Source organism: Melopsittacus undulatus, chromosome 29, assembly GCF_012275295.1.
Source record: "Melopsittacus undulatus isolate bMelUnd1 chromosome 29, bMelUnd1.mat.Z, whole genome shotgun sequence".
Taxonomy (NCBI): domain Eukaryota; kingdom Metazoa; phylum Chordata; class Aves; order Psittaciformes; family Psittaculidae; genus Melopsittacus; species Melopsittacus undulatus.
The window spans coordinates 74,573-99,533 of NC_047555.1; the positions used below are offsets into that span (position 1 = coordinate 74,573).

Genomic DNA, 24,961 nt, shown 5'->3' on the forward strand with positions numbered 1-24,961 from the left:
CCGGTGCTTGCTATGGGGCTCGCTATAGGGCTCTGTATGGGGCTGCTTATGGGGCTCGGCAGGAGGGGGGGAGGCTGTCGCTAAGCCCCTGTGCTCGCTATGGGGCTCGCTATGGGGCCCGCTCTAGGGCTCTCTATGGGGCTGCCTATGGGTCTATGCGTGTCTGCCCTTGGGTTGTGCTGTGGGGCTCAGGGGGGGTGGCGCTGCGGGCTGGGGCTCTCTATGGGTCCCACTATGGGGCTCCCTATGGGGCTCTCAATGGGGCCCATTATAGGGCTCTCTATGGGCCTCGTTATGGGGCTCTCAATGGGTCCCACTTTGGGGCTCTCAATGGGGCCCATTATAGGGGTCTCTATGGGCCCCACTTTGGGGCTCTCAATGGGGCCCATTATAGGGCTCTCTATGGGCCCCACTTTGGGGCTCTCTATGGGCCTCGTTATGGGGCTTTCTATGGGTCCCAATGTGGGTCTCCCTATGGGGCTCTCTATGGGTCCCACTCTAGGGCTGTCAATGGGGCTCCCTATGGATCCCTCTATGGGGCTCTCAATGGGCCTTGCTATGGGGCTATCAATGGGTCCCTTAGTAGCGCCCCCTGTGGGCCTGGTGGTGTCTCCCTCTATAGGTCCCTGTATAGCTCCCTCTATAGGTCCATCTATAGGCCCTTCTATCTCTCCCTGCATAGCGCCCACTGCAGGCTCGGTGGTGTCTCCCTCTATAGGCCCCCCTATAGGACCCTCTATGGGTCCCTCTATAGCCCCCTCCATAGGTCCCTCTATGGGTCCCTCTGTAAGCCCCTCTATGGGTCCCTCTATAGGCCCTTCTATAGGTCCATGTATAGCCCCCTCCATAGGTCCCTCTATGGGTCTCCCTATAGCTCCCCTCACAGCACCCCCTGTTGGCCTGGTGGTGTCTCCCTCTATAGGCCCTCTTATAGCCCCCTCTATGGGTCTCTCTATAGCCCCCTCTATAGACTCTTCTATAGGGCCCTCTATATGTCCCTCAATAGCGCCCCCTGTCGTTGTGGTGGTATCTCCCTCTATAGGTCCTTCTATAGCTCCCTCCATAGGTCCCTCTATGGGTCTCTCTATAGGCCCTTCTATAGGTCCATGTATAGCCCCCTCAATAGCCCCCTCTATATGTCCCTCTATGGGTCCCTCTATCTCTCCCTTTAGGGCTCCCCCTATTGGCCTGGTGGTATCTCCCTCTATAGGTCCCTCTATAGGACCCTCTATGGGTCCCTCAATAGCGCCCCCTGTTGGTGTGGTGGTGTCTCCCCCTATAGGTCCCTCTATGGGTCTCCCTATAGGTCCCTCTATAGCCCCCTCTATAGCTCCCTCTATAGCCCCCTCCATAGGTCCCTCTATGGGTCTCCCTATAGACCCTTCTATAGCCCCCCCTATAGGTCCCCCTATAGCCCCCCCTATACCCCCCCCTCGCTCCGTGTGTGTCCTCGCCCCCATCATCCTCCAAGCCCCCCTGCAGATGAGGCCGAACCAGTAGAGCTGTGGGGCCAGGAGGGCGGCGGCGGCCATGTTGGTGGCGGGGGGCAGGGCGGCGGGCACGCGGAGGAGGGGCAGGCCCCTATGGCGTCCATAGGTGTAGTATAGGTAGGGGAAGAGGAGGACCCGGCACAGGAGGAAGGTGATGAGGAGGGTGAGGCCGTTGAGGCGGTGGAGGGCAGTGTGCTGGCGGCCTAGCTGTAACATAGAGACCATAGAGACGTGAGGGAGAACATAGAGATACCATAGAGAGAGCATAGAGACCATAGAGACATCATAGAGACAACATAGAGAGGGTGAGACCATAGAGAGACCATAGAGACGTGAGGGAGACCATAGAGAGACCATAGAGACATGAGAGAGACCATAGAGACATGAGGGAGACCATAGAGAGACCATAGAGAGACCATAGAGACGTGAGGGAGACCATAGAGAGACCATAGAGAGACCATAGAGACATGAGGGAGACCATAGAGAGAGACCATAGACATACCATAGAGAGAGCATAGAGAGACCATAGAAACACCATAGAGAGACCATAGAGACAACATAGAGAGACCATAGACAGACCATAGAGAGGGTGAGACCAGAGAGTGACCATAGAGAGATATCATAAAGACAACATAGAGACCATAGAGACAACATAGAGACAACATAGAGAGACCATAGAGAGGGTGAGACCACAGACATACCATAGAGAGATACCATAGAGAGAGCATAGAGATAACATAGAGAGAGCATAGAGAGGGTGAGACCAGAGAGTAACCATAGAGAGGACATAGAGAGATATCATAGAGACAACATAGAGACCATAGAGAGAGTGAGCGGAGAGTAACCATATAGAGATATCATAGAGACAACATAGAAAAGGTATAGAGATAACAGAGACAACATGGAGACACCATAGAGAGACGATAGAGACACCATAGAGAGGGTATAGAGACAACATAGAAAGGATACAGACCATAGAGACACCATAGAGAGGTTGACCATAAAGACCATACAGACACCATAGAGAGGGTATAGACGGGATAGAGAGGGTCATGGATGGGATAGAGAGATCATAGAGACGATAGAGAGGACATACAGAGACCATAGAGAGAGCATAGAGAGGGTTATAGAGGGGATAGAGAGAGCATAGAGAAACCATAGAGACCATAGACAGACCATAGAGACCCCATAGAGAGACCATAGAGAGAGTCATAGAGAGATCATAGAAACCCCATAGAGACCCATAGAGACCCCACAGAGACCCCATAGAGACCCATAGAGACCCCATAGAGACCCATAGAGACCCATAGAGACCCATAGAGCCCATAGAGACCCCATAGGGACCCCATAGAGGTGCTGTTGTCACTCACCAGGATGAGCACCTTGCTCAGGCACACACAGGGAGTGCTCAGCTCTGCCAGCAGCAAACAGCCCAGGAAGAAATCCCCTTTACCCTGACGCCAGAGCTGTGGGGCAGACCCATAGAGACCCATAGAGACACATAGAGACCCATAGAGACACATAGAGACCATAGAGACACATAGAGACACATAGAGACCATAGAGACCCATAGAGACACATAGAGACCATAGAGACACATAGAGACCCATAGAGACACATAGAGACCATAGAGACACATAGAGACACATAGAGACCCATAGAGACACATAGAGACACATAGAGACCCCATAGAGACCCATAGAGACCCATAGAGACACATAGAGACCCATAGAGACACATAGAGACACATAGAGACACATAGAGACCCATAGGGACACATAGGGACACATAGAGACACATAGAGACACATAGAGACACATAGAGACACATAGAGACACATAGAGACCATAGAGACACATAGAGACACATAGAGACACATAGAGACACATAGAGACCATAGAGACACATAGAGACCCATAGAGACCCATAGAGACCCATAGAGACCCATAGAGACACATAGAGACACATAGAGACCCATAGAGACCCATAGAGACCCATAGAGACACATAGAGACCCATAGAGACACATAGAGACACATAGAGACCCATAGAGACCCATAGAGACACATAGAGACACATAGAGACACATAGAGACCCATAGAGACCCATAGAGACCCATAGAGACACATAGAGACACATAGAGACCCATAGAGACCCATAGCCCCCCATAGCTGCCCCATAGCCCCCCATAAAACCCCTATAGCCCCCCTTAGACCCCATAGCTCCCCATATCCCCCCCATATCCCCCCATATCCCCCCATATCCCCCCCATACCCACCCCATATCCCCCCCATATCCCCCCATATCCCCCCCATATCCCCCCATATCTCCCCCATACACCCCCATATCCCCCCATAGATCCCCATATCCTGCCCATATCCTGCCCATAGCCGCCCCATAGCTGCCCCATATCCCCCCATATCCCCCCCATAGCCCCCCATAGACCCCATATCTGCCCCATAGCCACCCCATAGCGCCCCATATCCCCCCATATCCCCCCATAGACCCCCCATATCCCCCCATACACCCCCATATCCCCCCATATCCCCCCATATCCACCCCATATCTGCCCCATATCAGCCCCATCTCCACCTCATAGCGTTCTTGAGCAGCTCGGGCAGGACATAGTCCAGGGGCAGGGGGATATATGGGAACCTTGCGGCCACGTGACCATTGATGCGCACGCGGGGGGCGTTCCCATAGCGGTGCTCGCACAGGCGCCTATGGCACGGAGCGTATGGGGACCCTATAGGGCAGCCTATGGGGAGCCTATGGGGAACCCTATGGAGCCCCTATAGGGCATCCCCTATAGGGCACACTATGGGGAACCCTATGGGGACCCCTATAGAGACCACTATGGAGCTCCTATGGGGAGCCCTATGGAGCCCCTATGGGGATCCCTATAGAGACCCTATTGAGACCCCTATGGAGCCCCTGTAGGACATCCCCTATAGCTCACCCTATGGAGACCCCTATGGGGACCCCTATAGAGACCCATTTGGAGCCCCTATGGGGACCCCTATGGAGACCCCTATGGAGACCCCTATAGAGACCCCTATGGAGACCCCTATGGAGTCCCTATGGAGACCCCTATGGAGCCCCTTTGGAGCCCCCTATGGAGCCCCCCTATGGAGACCCTATAGAGACCCCTATGGAGACCCCTATGGAGACCCCATGGAGACCCCTATGGAGTCCCTATGGAGACCCCTATGGAGCCCCCCTATGGAGCCCCCTATGGAGCCCCCCTATGGAGCCCCCTATGGAGCCCCCCTATGGAGCCCCTATAGAGACGCCTATGGAGTTCCCTATAGAGCCCCCTATAGAGACCCCTATGGAGACCCCTATGGAGTTCCCTATAGAGCCCCCTATGGAGCCCCCTATGGTGTCCATAGCCTTATAGGCTCTCTAAGCACATAGGGATTCCCTATAGCCCCTATAGGACCCCCTATAAGCCCCTCCATACCCCCTATAGGACCCATATAGGACCCTATATACCCCCTATAGGACCCCATATACCCCCTATAGGATACCTATAGGACCCCATATACCCCCTATAGGCCCCATAGGCTCTCACCGTGCGAAGTCGACCCACTTCTCAATGAGCTTCTTGGGTGAGAGGCGAGTGCAGATGATGCCCACGAAGTCTGGCTGTGGGGGGCACCCTATGAGCACCCTATAGGGCCCTATGGGTGCTATAGGGCTCTATGGGTGCTATAGAGCCCTATGGGTGCTATAGGGCCCTATGGGTGCTATAGGGCTCTATGGGTGCTATAGAACCCTATGGGTGCTATAGGGCTCTATGGGTGCTATAGGGCTCTATGGGTGCTATAGAGCCCTATGGGTGCTATAGGGCCCTAGGACCAAAGAGCTATAGGGCTCTATGGGTGCTATGGAGCTCTATGGGTGCTATAGGGCTCTATGAGTGCTATTGAGCCCTATAGGTGCTATAGAGCCCTATGGGTGCTATAGAGCCCTATGTGCACTCTAGGGCCCTCTAGTGCCATATAGCATCCATAGGGCTCTATAGCACCCATAGAGCCCTATAGCACCCATAGGACTCTATAGCACCCATATGCTCTATAGCACCCTTAGAGCCCTATAGCACCCCTAGGGCCCCATAGCACTCATAGAGCCCTATAGCACCCATAGGACTCTATAGCACCCATATGACTCTATAGCACTCATAGGGCCCTATAGCACCCATAGGGCTGTATCGCACTCATAGAGCCCTATAGCACCAATAGGGCTCTATAGCACCCACAGAGCCCTATAGCACCCATAAGGCTCTATAGCACCCATAGGACTCTATAGCACTCATAGAGCCCTATAGCACCCATACAGCCCTATAGCACCCATACAGCCCTATGGCACCCATAGGACCCTATAGGCCCTATAGGGCCCTATAGGACCCATCCCTTACCTTATCCTCATGCAGAGCCAGGTGATGTGCTGCCAGCATCCGCATTCCCAAGCGGGATGTGAGGGTCTCATCCAGGAACAGGCGGATGAGGTGCTCATCCTATAGGGAATATAGGGGATATAGGGGGCTGGGGGTCTATAGGGCTCCTATAGGGGGCTGGGGGTCTATAGGGCTCCTATAGGGGGCTGGGGGTCTATAGGGGTCCTATAGGGGGCTGGGGGTCTATAGGGCTCCTATAGGGGGCTGGGGGTCTATAGGGGTCCTATAGGGGTCTAGGGTGTCTATAGGGGGTGCTATAGGGGCTATAGGGGTCTGGGTGTCTATAGGGGTCCTATAGGGGTTATATGGGTGCTATAGGGTCCATAGGGATGGTATAGGCCCATAGGGATGCTATAGGGCCCATAGGGATGCTCTAGACCCATAGGATGCTCTAGGTCCCATAGGGATGCTCTAGGGCCCATAGGGATGCTCTAGGGATGCTCTAGGGCCCATAGGGATGCTGTAGGATCCATAGGGATGCTATAGGGCCCATAGGGATGCTCTAGACCCATAGGATGCTCTAGGTCCCATAGGGATGCTCTAGGGATGCTATAGGATCCATAGGGATGCTACAGGGATGCTCTAGGGCCCATAGGGATGCTCTAGTGCCCATGGAGATGCTATAGGGTCCATGGGGATGCTATAGGGTCAGTAGGGATGCTATAGGGATGCTATGAGGATGCTCTAGGGCCCATAGGGATGCTCTAGGGATGCTATGAGGATGCTATAGGGATACTATAGAGATGCCATAGGTTCCATAGGGTTGCTATAGGGTTGCTATAGGATCTATAGGGATGCTATAGGACGCTATAGGATCTATAGGGTTGCTATAGGATCTATAGGATTGCTATAGGATCCATAGGGACGCTATAGGATGCTCTAGGAACCTGTATGTGTCTGCGGCACTCCCTGAGCCCCTCGGCCAGCAGTGTGACCACATCCTTGTGATCCTCCAGCAGCTGCCGCAGGAGGGAACAGAACCTGCACTCGTCACTGGGAGACTGGATCTGGTAATGGGAACAATAGGGTGACTATGGGATAACTGGGGCAGAACTGGGGGATAATGGGATATAGGGATATAGGGTAATGGGATAATGGGATATAGGGATAATGGGGTAATAGGATATAGGGATAATGGGGTAATGGGATATAGGGATAATGGGGTAATGGGATATAGGGATAATGGGGTAATGGGATACAGGGATAATGGGATACATAGGTAATGGGATAATGGGATAACGGGATGGAGGACTAATGGGAGACAGGGAATGGGCTATAGGGAATGGGCTATAGGGGATATGGGCTATAGGGAATGGGCTATAGGGGATATGGGCTATAGGGGATATGGGTTATAGGGGATATGGGCTATAGGGAATGGGCTATAGGGGATATGGGCTATAGGGGATATGGGCTATAGGGGGTATGGGCTATAGGGAAAGGGCTATAGGGGACATGGGCTATAGGGAACATGGGCTATAGGGAATGGGCTATAGGGGGTATGGGCTATAGGGGATATGGGCTATAGGGGATATGGGCTATATGGGATATGGGCTATAGGGGATATGGGCTATAGGGGATATGGGCTATAGGGGATATGGGTTATACGGAATGGGCTATAGGGGATATGGGCTATAGGGGATATGAGCTATAGGGAATGGGCTATAGGGGATATGGGCTATAGGAAATATGGGCTATAGGGGATATGAGCTATAGGGAATGGGCTATAGGGGATATGGGCTATAGGGGATATAGGCTATAGGGGATATGGGCTATAGGGGACATGGGCTATAGGGGATATGGGCTATAGGGGATATGGGCTATAGGGAATGGGCTATAGGGGATATGGGCTATAGGGGATATGGGCTATAGGGAATGGGCTATAGAGGATATGGGCTATAGGGGATATGGGCTATAGGGAATGGGCTATAGGGGATATGGGCTATAGGGATATGGGCTATAGGGGATATGGGCTATAGGGATATGGGCTATAGGGAACATGGGCTATAGGGATATAGGCCATAGGGATACAGGTAATGGGGTTGCTCTCACCGGGGGGAAGTCACTCAGCATCTGGAAGGCTCGAATGTAGAGTTCATGCTGGGGGTGAGGAGCACAGCCCATAATAACCCATAATAACCCACAGCACCCCATAATAACCCATAATAACTCATAGCATCCCATAATACCCAATAGCATCCCATAATAACCCATAGCATCCCATAATAACCCATAATAACCACAGCATCCCATAATAACCCATAATAACCCACAGCATCCCATAATAACCCATAGCATCCCATAATACCCAATAGCATCCCATAATAACCACAGCATCCCATAATAACCCATAATAACCACAGCATCCCATAATAACCCAAAGGACCCCATAATATCCCATAGCATCCCATAACCCACAGCATCCCATAATACCCCATACTCTATATCCTATGCCCATTCCCATTCCCCATATCCCAATCCCATGTAACCCTTTCTCTATATGGGATATCTCATATTCCCTGTATCCCATTCCCATCCCCATTATCCCATCCCCATTATCCCAGTGTTATCCCAGTGTTCCCAGTGTTATCCCAGTGTTCCCAGTGCTCCCAGTGCTCCCAGTATCCCCAGTCTCACCACATGCAGTATAGTCGGGTTACAGCCGATGATGAAGGGAAGGCTCCGGAAGCCTCTGATCCTATGGGCAATGCGGACAGGGAGCTCCTGCTGCAGGTACCGGGCGCTCTGCTGCAATGGGACATACTGGTTATACTGGTTATACTGGTTAGACTGGTTATACTGGTTATACTGGTTATACTGGTTATACTGGTTATACTGGGAACACTGGGATAACACTGGGAGCACTGGGATAACACTGGGATAACACTGGGATAACACTGGGATAACACTGGGATAACACTGGGATAACACTGGGATCCTATGGGCAATGCGGACAGGGAGCTCCTGCTGCAGGTACCGGGCGCTCTGCTGCAATGGGACATACTGGTTATACTGGTTATACTGGTTATACTGGTTATACTGGGAACACTGGGATAACACTGGGATAACACTGGGATAACACTGGGATAACACTGGGATCCTATGGGCAATGCGGACAGGGAGCTCCTGCTGCAGGTACCGGGCGCTCTGCTGCAATGGGACATACTGGTTATACTGGTTATACTGGTTATACTGGTTATACTGGGAGCACTGGGATAACACTGGGATAACACTGGGATCCTATGGGCAATGCGGACAGGGAGCTCCTGCTGCACGTACCAGGCGCTCTGCTGCAATGGGACATACTGGTTATACTGGTTATACTGGTTATACTGGGAGCACTGGGATAACACTGGGATAACACTGGGATAACACTGGGATAACACTGGGATAACACTGGGATAACACTGGGATCACACTGGGATCCTATGGGCAATGCGGACAGGGAGCTCCTGCTGCAGGTACCGGGCGCTCTGCTGCAATGGGACATACTGGTTATACTGGTTATACTGGTTATACTGGTTATACTGGGAACACTGGGATAACACTGGGATAACACTGGGATAACACTGGGATAACACTGGGATAACACTGGGATAATGGGGATGGGAATGGGATGGAGATCCAAGGACCCCCCAACCACAAGGGACCCCATAGCAAGCCCCATAGCGAGCCCCATAGTGTGCCCCATAGCGAGCCCCATAGGGAACCCCATAGGGAGCCCCATAGGGAGCCCCATAGTGTGCCCCATAGCAAGCCCCATAGAGAGCCCCATAGAGAGCCCCATAGCGTGCCCCATAGTGTGCCCCATAGGGAGCCCCATAGCCAGCCCCATACCATGATGTGGCTCCCATCCTGCGAGCGCCCCGAGTACAGCATCGTGGTTGGGGTCAGGCGCACCAAGGGCTGCATGGGGGGCACAAAGGGGGGGTCAGCCCTATAGAGCCCTATGGGGCTGCCCCACACTTATGGGGCTGCCCCATAGATGGTGATCACCCCTATAGATCCCTATTAAGCTGTCCCCCACTTATGCATCTGCCCCATAGATGAGTCTGGGGGATTCACCCCTATAGCTCCCTATGGATCTGACCCACACTTATGGGGCTGCCCCATAGACCCCTATGGATCTGCCCCACACATAGGAGCCTGCCCCATAGATGGTGGAGATCACCCCTATAGATCCCTATGGATCTACACCCCACTTATGCATCTGCTCCATACAACCCTATGGGTCTGCCCCACAGTTATGGAGCTGCCCCATAGATGGTGGAGATCACCCCTATAGATCCCTATGGATGTGCCCCATAGACCCCTATGGGTCTGCCCCACACTTATGGGGTTGCCCCATAGACCCCTATGGGTCTGCCCCACACTTATGGCTCTGCCCCACACTTATGGGTCTCCCCCATAGAACCCTATGGGTCCGCCCCACACATGTGGGTCCGCCCCATAGACCCTATGGTTCTGCCCCACACTTAGGGTCCGTCCCATAGACCCCTATGGGTCCTCCCCATAGACCCTATGGGTCTGCCCCATAGATCCCTATAATTCTGCCCCACACTTATGGGTCCACCCCATAGACCCCTATGGATCTGCCCCATAGACCCCTATGTGTCCGCCCCACACTTATGGGTCCGCCCCACACTTATGGATGTGCCCCATAGACCCCTATGGATCAGCCCCATAGACCCCTATAGATCAGCCCCATAGCTCCCTATGGCTCTGCCCCATAGACCTCTATGGATCACTCCCATAGACCCCTATGGATCAGCCCCATAGACCCCTATAGATCAGCCCCATAGCTCCCTATGGCTCTGCCCCATAGACCTCTATGGATCACTCCCATAGATCCCTATGCATCTGCCCCATAGACCCCTATAGATCAGCCCCATAGACCCCTATGGCCCCGCCCCCTATGGCCCCGCCCCCCGCCCCTCCCCCACCCTCTCGGCCGCGCTGTCAATGGCCGGCTGCAGGTAGAAGGCGGTCACGTGCTTGGAGCGCTCGCGGGCGAGGTCAGGGGGGGGGAGGTCAGCGGAAGAGCGAGCGGGGGGGGGGAGGGGGAACAGCCTCCCCCGTAACCCCCCCGTGACCCGGAACAGCATCGCCTGGGGGGGAGACCATAGAGACGTATAGAGACCTATAGAGATCATAGAGACATATAGAGACCCCATAGAAACCCATAGAGACACATAGAGACACATAGAGACACATAGAGACACATAGAGACCCATAGAGACACATAGAGACACATAGAGACACATAGAGACCTATAGAGACCCCATAGACACACATAAAGACCCATTGAGACCCCATACCCCCCCCATGACCCCTACAGCAGAGCATAGGGTGACACCCCCCTCCCAATAGGAAGATGTGAACCAGCCCCTATGGAGGCCCAGAGCCCTCCTATAGCGCCCCATAGACCCCTATGGACACCATAGCCCCCCCATAGGGCCCCATAGAGCCCCACATATCCCCATAGAGACCCATAGACCCCCATAGAGACCCATAGATCCCCATAGAGACCCATAGATCCCCATAGAGACCCATAGATCCCCATAGAGACCCATACTGCCCCATAGACCCCTATGGACCCCATAGCCCCCCCATAGACCCCCATAGAGACCCATAGACCCCTATGGACCCCATAGACCCCTATAGAGACCCCATAGACCCCATTGCCCCCATAGACCCGCACGGGTCCGACCCCGCTCACCGGAAGCTGCCCCAAGCTCCGCCCCTTGACCCCCCCCCCGGCTCCCAATGGAACAGCCCAGGGCGGGGCCGCCGCCATCTTGGGTGCGCACAAGGGCGCCGCCATATTGGGTGAGGGCATGGACGCCGCCATGTTGGACGTAACGGCGGACGCCGCCATATTGACCGTGACCGACGCGGCCGCCATCTTGGACGTACACGAGGGCGGCGCCATATTGGCTAGCTCTAGGCTGCCATATTGGATGCCAACGTGGCCGCCGCCATATTGGATTCCCCCAGGGCTGCCATATCAGATGCCAACATGGCGGTCGCCATATTGGAAGCCTCGAAGGGGGCCGCCATATTGGATGCCCATAATCCACCATACTGGGACCGATGCCCTCTTGGGGCTCTCTTAAAGGGACCCTGCTCTCTATAGCCATATATTGACCCATAGAGACAATGTATAGCCATGTATTGACCCCATATAGCCATGTACAGACCCATAGAGACCCCATAGAAACCCATAGGGACCCCATTTTGGGTTGAATTCAGGCTGTTTTGGTCCGTTTCCGCCATCGCCGCAGGTTGAGCCTCAGCACGAGCAGGTTGACCCCATAGGAGCTCAGACCATAGAGACCCATAGAGACCCCATAGAGACCCCATAGAGCCCCATAGAGCCCCATAGAGACCCCATAGAGCCCCATAGAGACCCATAGAGATCCCATAGGGCCCCATAGAGACCCATAGAGACCCCATAGAGACCCCATAGAGACCTATAGAGACCCCATAGACCCCCATAGAGACCCCATAGAGACCCCATAGAGCCCCATAGAGACCCCATAGAGACCCATAGAGCCCCATAGAGACCCCATTTTGGGTTGAATTCAGTCAGTTTTGGTCCGTTTCCGCCATCGCCGCAGGTTCAGCCTCAGCAGCAGCAGGTTGACCCCATAGGAGCTCAGGCCATAGGGACCCATAGAGACCCATAGAGCCCCATAGAGCCCCATAGAGACCCCATAGAGACCATAGGGACCCCATTTTGGGTTGAATTCAGTCAGTTTTGGGTCTCCTCCATCGCCGCAGGTTCAGCCTCAGCAGCAGCAGGTTGACCCCATAGGAGGTCAGACACACGAGGCAAAGGTCATGGAGGACGAAGGCCAAGATGGCCGCCAGCCAGAGCGAGGCCAGAGCTGAGGCCACTGATGAGGCCAAGAGCAGAACTGAGGCCGCGCGGCCGCGGATGGGACCTGAGGAGCCAATGGGAGAGGAGATAGAGGATGGGAGCCAATGGGAGAGCAGGGAGGGGATGGGAGCCAATGGGAGAGCAGGGAGGGGATGGGAGCCAATGGGAACCGATGGGAGCCAATGGGAGCCAATGGGAGAGCAGGGAGGGGATGGGAGCCAATGGGAGAGCAGGGGGGGGACAATGGGAGCCAATGGGAGAGCAGGGAGGGGATGGGAGCCAATGGGAGAGCAGGGAGGGGAGGGGAGCCAATGGGAGAGCAGGGGGGGGACAATGGGAGCCAATGGGAGAGCAGGGGGGACAATGGGAGCCAATGGGAGAGCAGGGGGGACAATGGGAGCCAATGGGAGAGCAGGGGGGATAATGGGAGCCAATGGGAGAGCAGGGGAGGGGATGGGAGCCAATGGGAGGGGAGATAGAGGAGGGGAACCAATGGGAGAGGAAGGGACATAGAGGGAGTCAATGGGAGGAGACAGGAGGCAACAGGAGCCAATGGGAGACGAGGGGTGAGGATGGGAGCCAATGGGAGAGGGAGGAGGGGAGACAATGGGGGCCAATGGGAGGCAAGGGGAGACCCCATTGCCCCCAATGGGTCCCATTGCCGCCATGTCCTTACCCAGAATCCCTTGCAGGCCATAGAACAGGAGCCCCAAGGCCCCATTGGGCAGGTTGATGACACTGTCCTTGCCCAGCAGAGGCTCCACCAGCCCCAGGCCCCGCCCCCACCTGCAGGACACGCCCCCTCATTACCATATATGGTAATTGAACCCACCCCCTTGTTCTCCCAGTGGCTGCTCCTCTCCCTTCAAGCCCCTCCCCTCTCAAGCCCCGCCCCTCATCCCCATTGGTCCACCCCTTACCCTCCAAACCCCGCACCCATCAAGCTCCTCATTCCCATTGGCTGCTCCTCCCCTCCAAGCTCCGCCCCCTTTCCTCACCTCCCCTCCCCCCCGCGTAGCCCCTCCCTTAACCCGCCCCCATTTCCCGCCATCTCTCCCCTATTTCCCGCCATTCAACGCGATTTTCCCGCCATTCATTGCCATTTTCCCGCCAACACCCTCCTATTTCCCACCACCCCTCCCCATTTTCCCTCCTTCCCTCCCCATTTTCCCGCCATTCCCGCTATTTCCCGCCATTCCTCCCTATTTTCCCGCCACCCCCACTTCATTTTCCCGCCGTTCTTCACCATTTTCCCGCCACCTCCCCTATTTCCCGCCGTCTCTCTCAATTTTCCCGCCACCCCCAACTCCATTTTCCCATCATCTCCCATTTCCCGCCATTCCTCGCGATTTTCCCGCCACCCCCCTTCATTTTCCTGCCATCCCTCCCCATTTTCCCGCCATTCCTTGCCAATTTCCCGCCGAAACCCTCCTAATTTCCCGCCACTCCCCCTCATTTTCCCGCCATTCCTCACCATTTTCCCGCCATCCCCCTCATTTTCCCGCCATTTCCCCCCATTTCCCGCCCCCCCCCTACGTTTTCCCGCCATTCTTATGCGGTTTTCCCGCCGTTCCGCCGGTTTTCCCGCGCCCCGTACCGCGACCCGAACACGTGACTGCAGGACACGCCCTCCCGCAGGTCGCAGGCCGCTCGGTACGAGGGGTCCTGCGCATGCGCGCGCTCCACGTGCAGCGCGTACAGGGACAGCGCGGCCCCGGCCACGCACAGCGCCGCGCGCGCCGCCGCCATGGCGCAGTGACGTCACCGCGCACGGCACGCACCCTCCCGACCGGCGGAGTGACGTCACCGCGCACGGCACGCACCCCCTCCCCACCGGCGGCGTGACGTCACCGCGCACGGCACGCAGCCTCCTCCTCGCCCCTCCCCTCCTCGTTCCTGATTGGCTGCGATGGAGCAGGAGCGGTTCTGATTGGTTGGAGCGCGATCATCCCACCCCCCCCCACACACTTCCTTTACGGGGGACAGGGGTCAAGAGGAAGTGAACCGAGGGTGGGGGGGGGAGGGAGAGACTCCATAGGGACCCCATAGAGACCCTATAGAGACACATAGAGACCCCATAGAAACCCTATAGAGACGCATAGAGACACATAGAGACCCATAGAGACCCATAGAGACCCATAGGGACCCATAGAGACCCATAGAGACCCATAGAGACCCCCCACCCATACCCATAGACCCATCCAGGTGCGATGACATCACTCCAATGGCTGATGACGTCACCCTGGCCCCGCCCCCCCCAAGAATGAGATCGAGGCTTCCCCAAAGTCCTTTAATGGGGGGGAGGGGAACAAGGAATGGGGGGGGGGCACCTGCCCCATAGAATCCATAGGGCGCCCCATAGACACCATGGGGTGCCCTATAGAGCACCCCAGTGCGATTGGGGCTTGCCATGGGGCTCTATATGGGGCTTAAAGGGGGGTGTCGCTAGGCTCTGGTGCTCCCTATGGGGCAGGTTATGGGGCAGGCTATGGGGCAGGCTATGGGGCAGGCTATGGGGCAGGCTATGGGGCAGGCAATGGGGCTCACAGTGGGTGGCTCTAGGGCCCGGTTCTTGCTATGGGGCTCGCTATAGGGCTCTGTATGGGGCTGCTTATGGGGCTCGGCAGGAGGGGGGGAGGCTGTCGCTAAGCCCCTGTGCTCGCTATGGGGCTCGCTATGGGGCCCACTCTAGGGCTCTCTATGGGGCTGCCTATGGGTCTATGCGTGTCTGCCCTTGTGTTGTGCTGTGGGGCTCAGGGGGGGTGGCGCTGCGGGCTGGGGCTCTCTATGGGTCCCGCTATGGGGCTCCCTATGGGGCTCTCAATGGGGCACATTATAGGGGTCTCTATGGGCCTCGCTATGGGGCTCTCAATGGGGCCCTTTATAGGGCTCTCTATGGGCCTCGTTATGGGGCTTTCTATGGGTCCCAATGTGGGTCTCCCTATGGGGCTCTCTATGGGTCCCACTCTAGGGCTGTCAATGGGGCTCCCTATGGTCCCCCCTATGGGGCTCTCAATGGGCCTTGCTATGGGGCTATCAATGGGTCCCTGAATAGCGCCCCCTGTTGGCCTGGTGGTGTCTCCCTCTATAGGACCCCCTATAGGCCCCTCTATAGGTCCCTGTATAGCCCCTTCAATAGGTCCCTCTATAGGTCCCTGTGTAGCCCCCTCTATAGGTCCATCTATAGGCCCTTCTATCTCTCCCTGCATAGCGCCCCCTGCAGGCTCGGTGGTGTCTCCCTCTATAGGTCCCTCTATGGGTCTCCCTATAGGTCCCTCAATGGCAGCCCCTGTTAGCTCAGTGGTGTCTCCATCTATAGGTCCCTCTATGGGTCTCTCTATAGGCCCCTCTATCTGTCCCTGCAGAGCACCCCCTGCTGGTCTGGTGGTGTCTCTATCTATAGGTCCTTCTATAGGTCTTTCTATAGCCCCCTCCATAGGTCCCTCTATAAGTCCCTCTATGGGTCCCTCTATAGGCCCTTCTATAGGTCCATGTATAGCCCCCTCAATAGGTCCCTCTATAGGCCACTCTATAGGTCCCTCTATCTCTCCCTTTAGGGCTCCCCCTAGTGGCCTGGTGGTATCTCCCTCTATAGGTCCCTCTATAGGTCCTTCTATAGCCCCCTCAATAGGTCCCTCTATAGGTCCCTCTATGGGTCCCTCTATGGGTCCCTCAATAGGTCCCTCTATAGCCCCCCCTATAGGTCCCTCTATGGGTCTCCCTATAGGTCCCTCTATAGCCCCCCCTATAGGTCCCTCTATAGGTCCCTCTATAGCCCCCCCTATAGGTCCCTCTATAGCCCCCCCTATAGGTCCCTCTATAGGTCCCTCTATAGCCCCCCCTATACCCCCCCCATGCCCTGTGTGTGTCCTCGCCCCCATCATCCTCCAAGCCCCCCTGCAGATGAGGCCGAACCAGTAGAGCTGTGGGGCCAGGAGGGCGGCGGCGGCCATGTTGGTGGCGGGGGGCAGGGCGGCGGGCACGCGGAGGAGGGGCAGGCCCCTATGGCGTCCATAGGTGTAGTATAGGTAGGGGAAGAGGAGGACCCGGCACAGGAGGAAGGTGATGAGGAGGGTGAGGCCGTTGAGGCGGTGGAGGGCAGTGTGCTGGCGGCCTAGCTGTAACATAGAGACCATAGAGACGTGAGGGAGAACATAGAGACACCATAGAGAGACCATAGACATACCATAGAGAGAGACCATAGAGACATGAGGGAGACCATAGAGAGACCATAGAGAGAGACCATAGAGACATGAGGGAGACCATAGACAGACCATAGAGAGACCATAGAGACGTGAGGGAGACCATAGACAGACCATAGAAAGACCATAGAGACGTGAGGGAGACCATAGAGATAACATAGAGAGAGCATAGAGACATGAGGGAGACCATAGAGAGAGAGACCATAGACATACCATAGAGAGAGCATAGAGACATGAGAGAGACCATAGAGATACCATAGAGAGAGCATACAGAGAACATAGAGAGACCATAAAGAGATACCATAGAGAGATACCATAGAGACATGAGGGAGACCACAGAGATACCATAGAGAGAGCATAGAGATCATAGAGAGACCATAGAGACATCATAGAGATAACACAGAGAGACCATAGAGAGGGTGAACAGAGAGTAGCCATAGAGATAACATAGAGAGAGACCATAGAGACATGAGGGAGACCATAGAGACATGAGAGAGACCATAGAGACATGAGAGAGACCATAGAGATACCATAGAGAGACCATAGAGATACCATAGAGAGAGCATAGAGACATGAGGGAGACCATAGAGAGATACCATAGAGAGAGCATAGAGACCATAGAAACACCATAGAGAGACCATAGAGACAACATAGAGAGACCATAGAGACATGAGAGAGACCATAGAAAGATATCATAGAGACAACATAGAGACCATAGAGTCAACATAGAGAGACCATAGAGACATGAGAGAGACCATAGAGACACCATAGAGAGGGGGAGACCAGAGAGTGACCATAGAGAGAGATCATAGAGACAACATAGGGAGAACATAGAGAGACCATAGACAGGGGGAGCAGAGAGTAACCATAGAGAGAGCATAGAGAGATACCATAGAGACATGAGAGAGACCATAGAGAGGGTGAGATCATAGACATACCATAGAGAGATGCCATAGAGAGAGCATAGAGACAGCATAGAGACAACATAGGGAGAACATAGAGAGACCATAGAGAGGGTGAACAGAGAGTAGCCATAGAGATAACATAGAGAGAGACCATAGAGAGGGTGAGACCAGAGAGTGACCATAGAGAGAGCATAGAGAGAACATAGAGACATCATAGAGACACCAGAGAGAGCATAGAGGGGATAGAGATCATAGAGAGGATAGAGAGGACATAGAGACCACAGAGATACCATAGAGACATCATAGAGGGGATAGAGAGGGTAATGGATGGGATAGAGAGATCACAGAGAGCATAGAGAGGATCATAGAGAGAATAGAGAGAGCATAGAGAAACCATAGAGACAATAGACAGACCATAGAGAGGATAGAGACCATAGAGAACATAGAGAACAGAGACACCATAGAGAGACCATAGAGACAACATAGACATAACATAGAGAGACCATAGAGAGGGTGAGCAGAGAGACAACATAGAGAGGACATAGAGAGGATAGAGACCATAGAAAGACTATAGAGAGGTAATAGAGAGCATAGAGAGGGTGATAGAGGGGATAGAGAGATCACAGAGAGGATAGAGAGGACATACAGAGACCATAGAGAGAGTATAGAGACACCATAGAGGCACCATAGAGACAACATAGAGGGGATAGAGAGGGTCATGGATGGGATAGAGAGATCATAGAGAGGAGAGAGACCATAAAGAGGGTGAGCAGAGAGTAACCATACAGAGACCATAGAGACAACATAGAGAGGGTATAGAGACATCATAGAAGGGATAGAGAGGGTCATGGATGGGATAGAGAGATCACAAAGAGGATCATAGAGGGGATAGAGAGAGCATAGAGAGACCATAGAGACCCATAGAGAGGATAGACACCATAGAGACACCATAGAGACCCATAGAGACCCATAGAGACCCATAGAGACCCATAGAGACCCCAGAGAGACCCCATAGAGTTGCTGTTGTCACTCACCAGGATGAGCACCTTGCTCAGGCACACACAGGGAGTGCTCAGCTCTGCCAGCAGCAAACAGCCCAGGAAGAAATCCCCTTTACCCTGACGCCAGAGCTGTGGGGCAGACCCATAGAGACACATAGAGACACATAGAGACACATAGAGACCCATAGAGACCCATAGAGACCCATAGAGACCCATAGAGACCCATAGAGACACATAGAGACCCATAGAGACCCATAGAGACACATAGAGACACATAGAGACACATAGAGACACATAGAGACACATAGAGACCCATAGAGACATATAGAGACACATAGAGACACATAGAGACCCATAGAGACACATAGAGACCATAGAGACACATAGAGACACATAGAGACACATAGAGACACATAGAGATACATAGAGACCCATAGAGACACATAGAGACCCATAGAGACACATAGAGACACATAGAGACACATAGAGACCATAGAGACACATAGAGACACATAGAGACACATAGAGACCCATAGAGACACATAGAGACACATAGAGACCATAGAGACACATAGATCCCCAGAGACACCCCATAGATCCCCATAGAGACCCATAGATCCCCATAGAGCCCCATAGATCCCCATAGACCCCCATAGACCCCCATAGAGACCCCATAGACCCCCACAGACCCCCATAGACCCCCATAGACCCCCTATAGACCCCATAGACCCCCATATAGACCCCCATATAGACCCCATAGATCCCCATAGACCCCCATATAGACCCCCATAGACACCCCATAGACCCCCATAGACCCCCATATAGACCCCCATAGACCCCCATAGACCCCCATAGAGACCCCATAGACCCCCATAGATCCCTATAGACCCCCATAGAACCCCATAGATCCCCATAGATCCCCATAGACCCCCACAGATCCCCATAGACCCCATAGACCCCCATAGACCCCCATAGACCCCCATAGATCCCCATAGATCCCATAGACCCCCATAGACACCCCATAGACCCCATAGACCACATATACCCCCATAGACCCCCATAGACACCCATAGACCCCATAGGCCCCATAGACCCCATAGACCCCCATAGACCCCCATAGACACCCATAGACCCCCATAGACCCCCCATAGACCCCCATAGAGCCCCATAGACCCCATATAGACCCCATAGACCCCATAGACCCCCATAGACCCCCCATAGACACCCATAGACCCCCATAGACCCCCATAGACCCCATAGACCCCCATAGACCCCATAGACGCCCCATAGACCCCATATAGACCCCATAGACTCCCATAGACCCCATAGACCCCCATAGACCCCATATAGACCCCATAGATCCCCATACACCCCCATAGACCCCCATAGACCCCATAGACCCCATAGACCCCCATGGAACCCCCATAGACCCCCATAGACCCCCATAGACCCCCCATAGACACCCCATAGACACCCCATAGACCCCCATAGAGCCCCATAGAGCCCCATAGAGACCCCATAGATCCCCATAGACCCCATAGACCCCATAGATCCCCATAGATCCCCATAGACCCCCATATAGACCCCCATAGACCCCCATAGACCCCACAGATCCCCATAGACCCCCATATAGACCCCCATAGATCCCCATAGACCCCCATAGACCCCATAGACCCCATAGATCCCCATAGACCCCCATATAGACCCCCATAGACCCCCATAGAGCCCCCATAGATCCCCATAGAGCCCCATAGAGCCCCATAGAGACCCATAGAGACCCATAGACCCCATAGAGACCCCATAGGCCCCCATAGACCCCCATAGACCCCATAGGCCCCATAGACCCCCATAGACCCCCATAGATCCCCATAGACCCCCATAGACCCCATAGACCCCATAGACCCCCATAGATCCCCCATAGACCCCCATAGACCCCATAGACCCCATAGACACCCCATAGACCCCCATAGACCCCATAGACCCCCATAGACCCCATAGACCCCCATAGACCCCCATAGACCCCATAGACCCCCATATAGACCCCATAGACCCCATAGACCCCCATAGACCCCATAGACCCCATAGACCCCCATATAGACCCCATATAGACCTCATAGGCCCCATATAGACCCCATAGACCCCATAGGCCCCATAGACCCCATAGATCCCCATAGACCCCCATAGATCCCCATAGACCCCATAGACCCCCATAGACCCCCATAGACCCCCATAGACACCCCATAGACCCCATAGATCCCCATAGACCCCATAGAGCCCCATAGACCCCCATAGACCCCATAGACCCCATAGATCCCATAGACCCCCATAGACACCCCATAGACCCCCCATAGACCCTCATAGACCCCATAGGCCCCGTAGACACCCATATAGACCCCATAGACCCCCATAGACCCCATAGACCCCCATAGACCCCCATAAACCCCCATAGACCCTCATAGACCCCATAGAGACCCCATATAGACCCCATAGACCCCATATAGACCCCATATAGACCCCCATAGACCCCATAGACCCCATAGACCCCCATAGACCCCCATAGACCCCATAGACCCCCATATAGACCCCATAGACCCCATAGACCCCATAGACCCCCATATAGACCCCATAGACCCCCATAGACCCCCATAGATCCCCATTGATCCCATAGACCCCCATAGACCCCATGTAAACCCCATAGACCCCCATAGACCTCCATAGACCCCATAGACCCCCATAGACCCCATAGACCCCCATTGATCCCTATACAGACCCCATATAGACCCCATAGACCCCATAGACCCCCATAGACCCCATAGACCCCCATATAAACCCCATAGACACCCCATAGACCCCCATATAAACCCCATAGACACCATAGACCTCCATATAAACCCCATAGACCCCCATATAAACCCCATAGACACCCCATAGACCCCCATATAAACCCCATAGACCCCATAGACCCCCATATAAACCCCATAGACCCCCATATAAACCCCATAGACACCCCATAGACCCCCATATAAACCCCATAGACCCCCATATAAACCCCATAGACACCCCATAGACCCCCATATAAACCCCATAGACCCCATAGACCCCCATATAAACCCCATAGACCCCCATATAAACCCCATAGACACCCCATAGACCCCCATATAAACCCCATAGACCCCATAGACCCCCATATAAACCCCATAGACCCCCATATAAACCCCATAGACCCCCATATAAACCCCATAGACACCCCATAGACCCCCATATAAACCCCATAGACCCCCATAGACCCCATATAGACCCCATATAAACCCCATAGACCCCATAGACCCCATAGACCCCCATATAAACCCCATAGACCCCATAGACCCCCATAGACCCCCATTGAACCCTATATAGACCCTATAGACCCCATAGGCCCCATAGGGACTCACACAGGCCACGGGGAAGCAGACGAGCACCATGGTCACGTGATGCAGGACGAGGAGGGGCTCCCGGCGCAGGAAGGCGGCGGCCGCAGCGCGCATGCGCGGGGGGGGGGCGGCCTCGTGACCCTTGACGCATGCGCGGTGCCGGTGGCACAGGAACATGGCGTACACGTCGTACAGGAAGTAGGGCACGGCGAAGGCGGGGTAGGCCGAGGCCAGCCAATGCCTGCGGGCGGAAGGGGCGGGGCTAAGGGGGGAGCCAATAGGGAGCTGGGGGGCGGGGCTAAGGGGAGGGGCCAATAGGGAGCTGGGGGGCGGGGCTATGGGGGTATATGGGGAGGGCTCATAGGGAGCGGTAGGCCGAGGCCAGCCAATGCCTGCGGGCGGAAGGGGCGGGGCTAAGGGAGGAGCCAATAGGGAGCGAGGGGGCGGGGCTATGGGAGGAGCCAATAGGGAGCCGGGGGGCGGGGCTATGGGGAGGGCCAATAGGGAGCTGGGGGGGCGGGGCTAAGGGGTGTGGTTATGGTGCTGCCCTATAGGGAGCTATGGGGCTCTATGGGGAGGGCCAATAGGGAGCGGGGGGCGGGGCTAGGGGGAGGGCCAATAGGGGGCTATGGGAGGGCCAATAGGGAGCTGGGGGCGGGGCTATGGGGCTCTATAGGGCGTGGCTATAGGGCTCTATGGGGCTGACCTATAGGGAGATACGGGGCTCTATGGGGCTCTATGGGGCATGGATATGGGGCTGACCCATAGGGAGCTATGGGGCTCTATGGGGTGTTGCTATGGGGCTCTATGGGGCTGCCCTATAGGGAGGTATGGGGCTCAATGGGGCGTGGTTATGGAGCTGCCCCATAGGGAGCTATGGGGCGTGGCTATGGGGCGGGCACATGGGGATCTAGGGGTCTCTATGGGCTGTTGCTATGGGATGGGTCCATAAGGAGCAATGGGTTCCTGTGGGGCATTGCTATGGGGCTGCCCTATAGGGTGCTATAGGAGCCTCTGGGGCGTTTGTATGGGGCTGCCCCATAGGGTGCTATGTGGGCCTATGGAGCATTGCTATGGGGCTGCCCCATAGGGAGCTATGGGTCCTGGCTATGGGGTAGGCCCATAGAGAACTATGGGACTCTATGGGGACTCCCTATGGGGCCCCCCTGCCCCTCCCCCCCATCTCCCTCTCCCCCCTCCCCCCTCCAGGGTTAATCCCGGCTCAGCCCCGGCCTAAGCTGCTCCCCCCCCGCCCCTCCCCCACCAGCGACTTGGGGGGGAGGGGCACCCATGGGTGCTGTGGGTCCCTATGGGTCCCTATGGGGTCCCAATGGGTCTCTATGGGTCTCTATGGGTCGCTGTGGGTCTCTATGGATCTCTATGGGGACTCTATGGGTCGCTATGAGTCTCTATGGGGCGCTATGGGGCACTATGGGTCTCTATGGGCTCTCTATGGAGCTCTATAGGTCACTGTGGGTCGCTAAGGGTCGCTATTGAGTCTCTATGGGTCGCTATGGGGTCTCTATGGGTCTCTATGTGTCTCTATGGGTCTCTATGGGTCTCTATGAGGTCTCTATGGGTCTCTATGGGTCTCTATGGGTCTCTATGGTTCTCTATGGGTCTCTATGGGGTCACTCACTGGTCATCAATGACATGCTGGCAGGAGGATGCAATGATGATTCCAGCTGTCGATGCCATCACAGCCTGAACTGAGGACACCAACCTGGGGGAGCCCCATAGACCCCATTGACCCCATTGACCCCCATTGATCCCCATTGATCCCCATTGACCCCCATTGACCCCCATTGATCTCCATTGATCCCCATTGATCCCCATTGACCCCCATTGATCCCCATTGATCCCCATTGACCCCCATTGACCCCCATTGATCCCCATTGAGCCCCATTGATCCCCATTGATCCCCATTGATCCCATTGATCCCCATTGACACCCATTGATCCCCATTGAACCCCATAGAACCCCATTGAGCCCCATTGCCCCCATTACCCCCCCATTGACCCCCCCCCCCCCATCCCCCCCATTATCCCTAAGCTGCCCTTGTCCTGTCCCTGTCCCAATCCGGGTTAATCCTCTGCCCCTGCTCTGCTTGCCCATCCCCCCCTCCCATCCCTGTCCTTGACTCATCCCATTCCCATCCCATCCCATTCCCATTCCCATCCCCATCCCATCCCATTCCCATTCCCATCCCCATCCCCATCCCCATTCCCATTCCCATCCCATCCCATTCCCATCCCATCCCATCCCATTCCCATCCCATCCCCATCCCCATCCCCATCCCCATCCCCATCCCCATCCCCATTCCCATCCCATCCCATCCCATCAGATTCCCATTCCCATTCCCATCCCATCCCCATTCCCATCCCTATCCCTGTCATTGCCCCATTCCCATCCCTGTCCTGTCCCCATCCCATTTCCAGCCGTGTCATTGTCCCATCCCTATCCCATTTCCATCCCATTCTCATCCCCCCATCCCATTCATATCCACATCCCCATCCCATTCCCATCCCATTTCCAGCTGTGTCATTGCCCCATTCCCATTACTGTCCCACCCCCATCCCTATCTGCATCCCTATCCCATTCCCATTACTGTCCCA

At 54.9% G+C, this 24,961-nt stretch overlaps 4 protein-coding genes across 4 annotated transcripts; all 4 read right to left on the reverse strand.

Annotated features, from left to right (window-relative positions):
* Nucleotides 1-188: 188 nt before the first annotated feature.
* On the reverse strand, nucleotides 189-3,004 carry LOC117437832 (ceramide synthase-like). Its single transcript, XM_034072473.1, has 3 exons — nucleotides 2,861-3,004; nucleotides 1,427-1,697; nucleotides 189-448 (listed from the first exon to the last, which is right to left on the reverse strand). Exons 1-3 carry the CDS (start codon nucleotides 2,981-2,983, stop codon nucleotides 189-191), a joined length of 654 nt encoding a protein of 217 aa, XP_033928364.1. The 5' UTR covers nucleotides 2,984-3,004.
* A 1,061-nt stretch (nucleotides 3,005-4,065) lies between these two features.
* On the reverse strand, nucleotides 4,066-11,877 carry LOC117437833 (3-methyl-2-oxobutanoate dehydrogenase [lipoamide] kinase, mitochondrial-like). The gene is made up of 9 exons (XM_034072474.1): nucleotides 11,665-11,877; nucleotides 10,889-11,053; nucleotides 9,783-9,851; nucleotides 8,583-8,693; nucleotides 7,998-8,045; nucleotides 6,836-6,955; nucleotides 5,910-6,008; nucleotides 5,064-5,137; nucleotides 4,066-4,210 (listed from the first exon to the last, which is right to left on the reverse strand). The coding sequence occupies exons 1-9, from the start codon at nucleotides 11,875-11,877 to the stop codon at nucleotides 4,066-4,068; spliced, it is 1,044 nt and encodes a 347-aa protein (XP_033928365.1).
* Nucleotides 11,878-12,682: 805 nt separating this feature from the next.
* LOC117437842 (vitamin K epoxide reductase complex subunit 1-like) lies at nucleotides 12,683-14,585 on the reverse strand. The gene is made up of 3 exons (XM_034072482.1): nucleotides 14,426-14,585; nucleotides 13,505-13,614; nucleotides 12,683-12,892 (listed from the first exon to the last, which is right to left on the reverse strand). The coding sequence occupies exons 1-3, from the start codon at nucleotides 14,575-14,577 to the stop codon at nucleotides 12,696-12,698; spliced, it is 459 nt and encodes a 152-aa protein (XP_033928373.1). The 5' UTR covers nucleotides 14,578-14,585; the 3' UTR covers nucleotides 12,683-12,695.
* Nucleotides 14,586-15,273: 688 nt separating this feature from the next.
* Nucleotides 15,274-24,077, reverse strand: LOC117437834 (ceramide synthase). The gene is made up of 5 exons (XM_034072475.1): nucleotides 23,986-24,077; nucleotides 22,368-22,587; nucleotides 18,970-19,065; nucleotides 16,676-16,946; nucleotides 15,274-15,290 (listed from the first exon to the last, which is right to left on the reverse strand). The coding sequence occupies exons 1-5, from the start codon at nucleotides 24,042-24,044 to the stop codon at nucleotides 15,274-15,276; spliced, it is 663 nt and encodes a 220-aa protein (XP_033928366.1). The 5' UTR covers nucleotides 24,045-24,077.
* Nucleotides 24,078-24,961: the final 884 nt, after the last annotated feature.

Coding starts and splice junctions, on each gene's coding strand:
- LOC117437834 (XM_034072475.1), bottom strand. CDS start 24,044: ATGGCATCGACAGCTGGAATCATCATTGCATCCTCCTGCCAGCATGTC. Junction 19,066..22,367: donor TCTGCTTCCCCGTGGCCTGT/GTGAGTCCCTAT, acceptor TCTGCCCCACAG/CTCTGGCGTCAGGGTAAAGG. Junction 16,947..18,969: donor TGAGCAAGGTGCTCATCCTG/GTGAGTGACAAC, acceptor TCTATGTTACAG/CTAGGCCGCCAGCACACTGC.
- LOC117437832 (XM_034072473.1), bottom strand. CDS start 2,983: ATGGGTCTCTATGGGTCTGCCCCACAGCTCTGGCGTCAGGGTAAAGGG. Junction 1,698..2,860: donor TGAGCAAGGTGCTCATCCTG/GTGAGTGACAAC, acceptor TCTATGTTACAG/CTAGGCCGCCAGCACACTGC. Junction 449..1,426: donor ACACACGGAGCGAGGGGGGG/GTATAGGGGGGG, acceptor TGGGACCCATAG/AAAGCCCCATAACGAGGCCC.
- LOC117437833 (XM_034072474.1), bottom strand. CDS start 11,877: ATGGCGCCGCCCTCGTGTACGTCCAAGATGGCGGCCGCGTCGGTCACG. Junction 8,694..9,782: donor AGGATGGGAGCCACATCATG/GTATGGGGCTGG, acceptor GTCCCATTGCAG/CAGAGCGCCCGGTACCTGCA. Junction 6,956..7,997: donor TGCTGAGTGACTTCCCCCCG/GTGAGAGCAACC, acceptor TCCCATTACCAG/ATCCAGTCTCCCAGTGACGA.
- LOC117437842 (XM_034072482.1), bottom strand. CDS start 14,577: ATGGCGGCGGCGCGCGCGGCGCTGTGCGTGGCCGGGGCCGCGCTGTCC. Junction 13,615..14,425: donor AGTCACGTGTTCGGGTCGCG/GTACGGGGCGCG, acceptor CGTGTCCTGCAG/GTGGGGGCGGGGCCTGGGGC. Junction 12,893..13,504: donor TGGCCTGCAAGGGATTCTGG/GTAAGGACATGG, acceptor TTGGCTCCTCAG/GTCCCATCCGCGGCCGCGCG.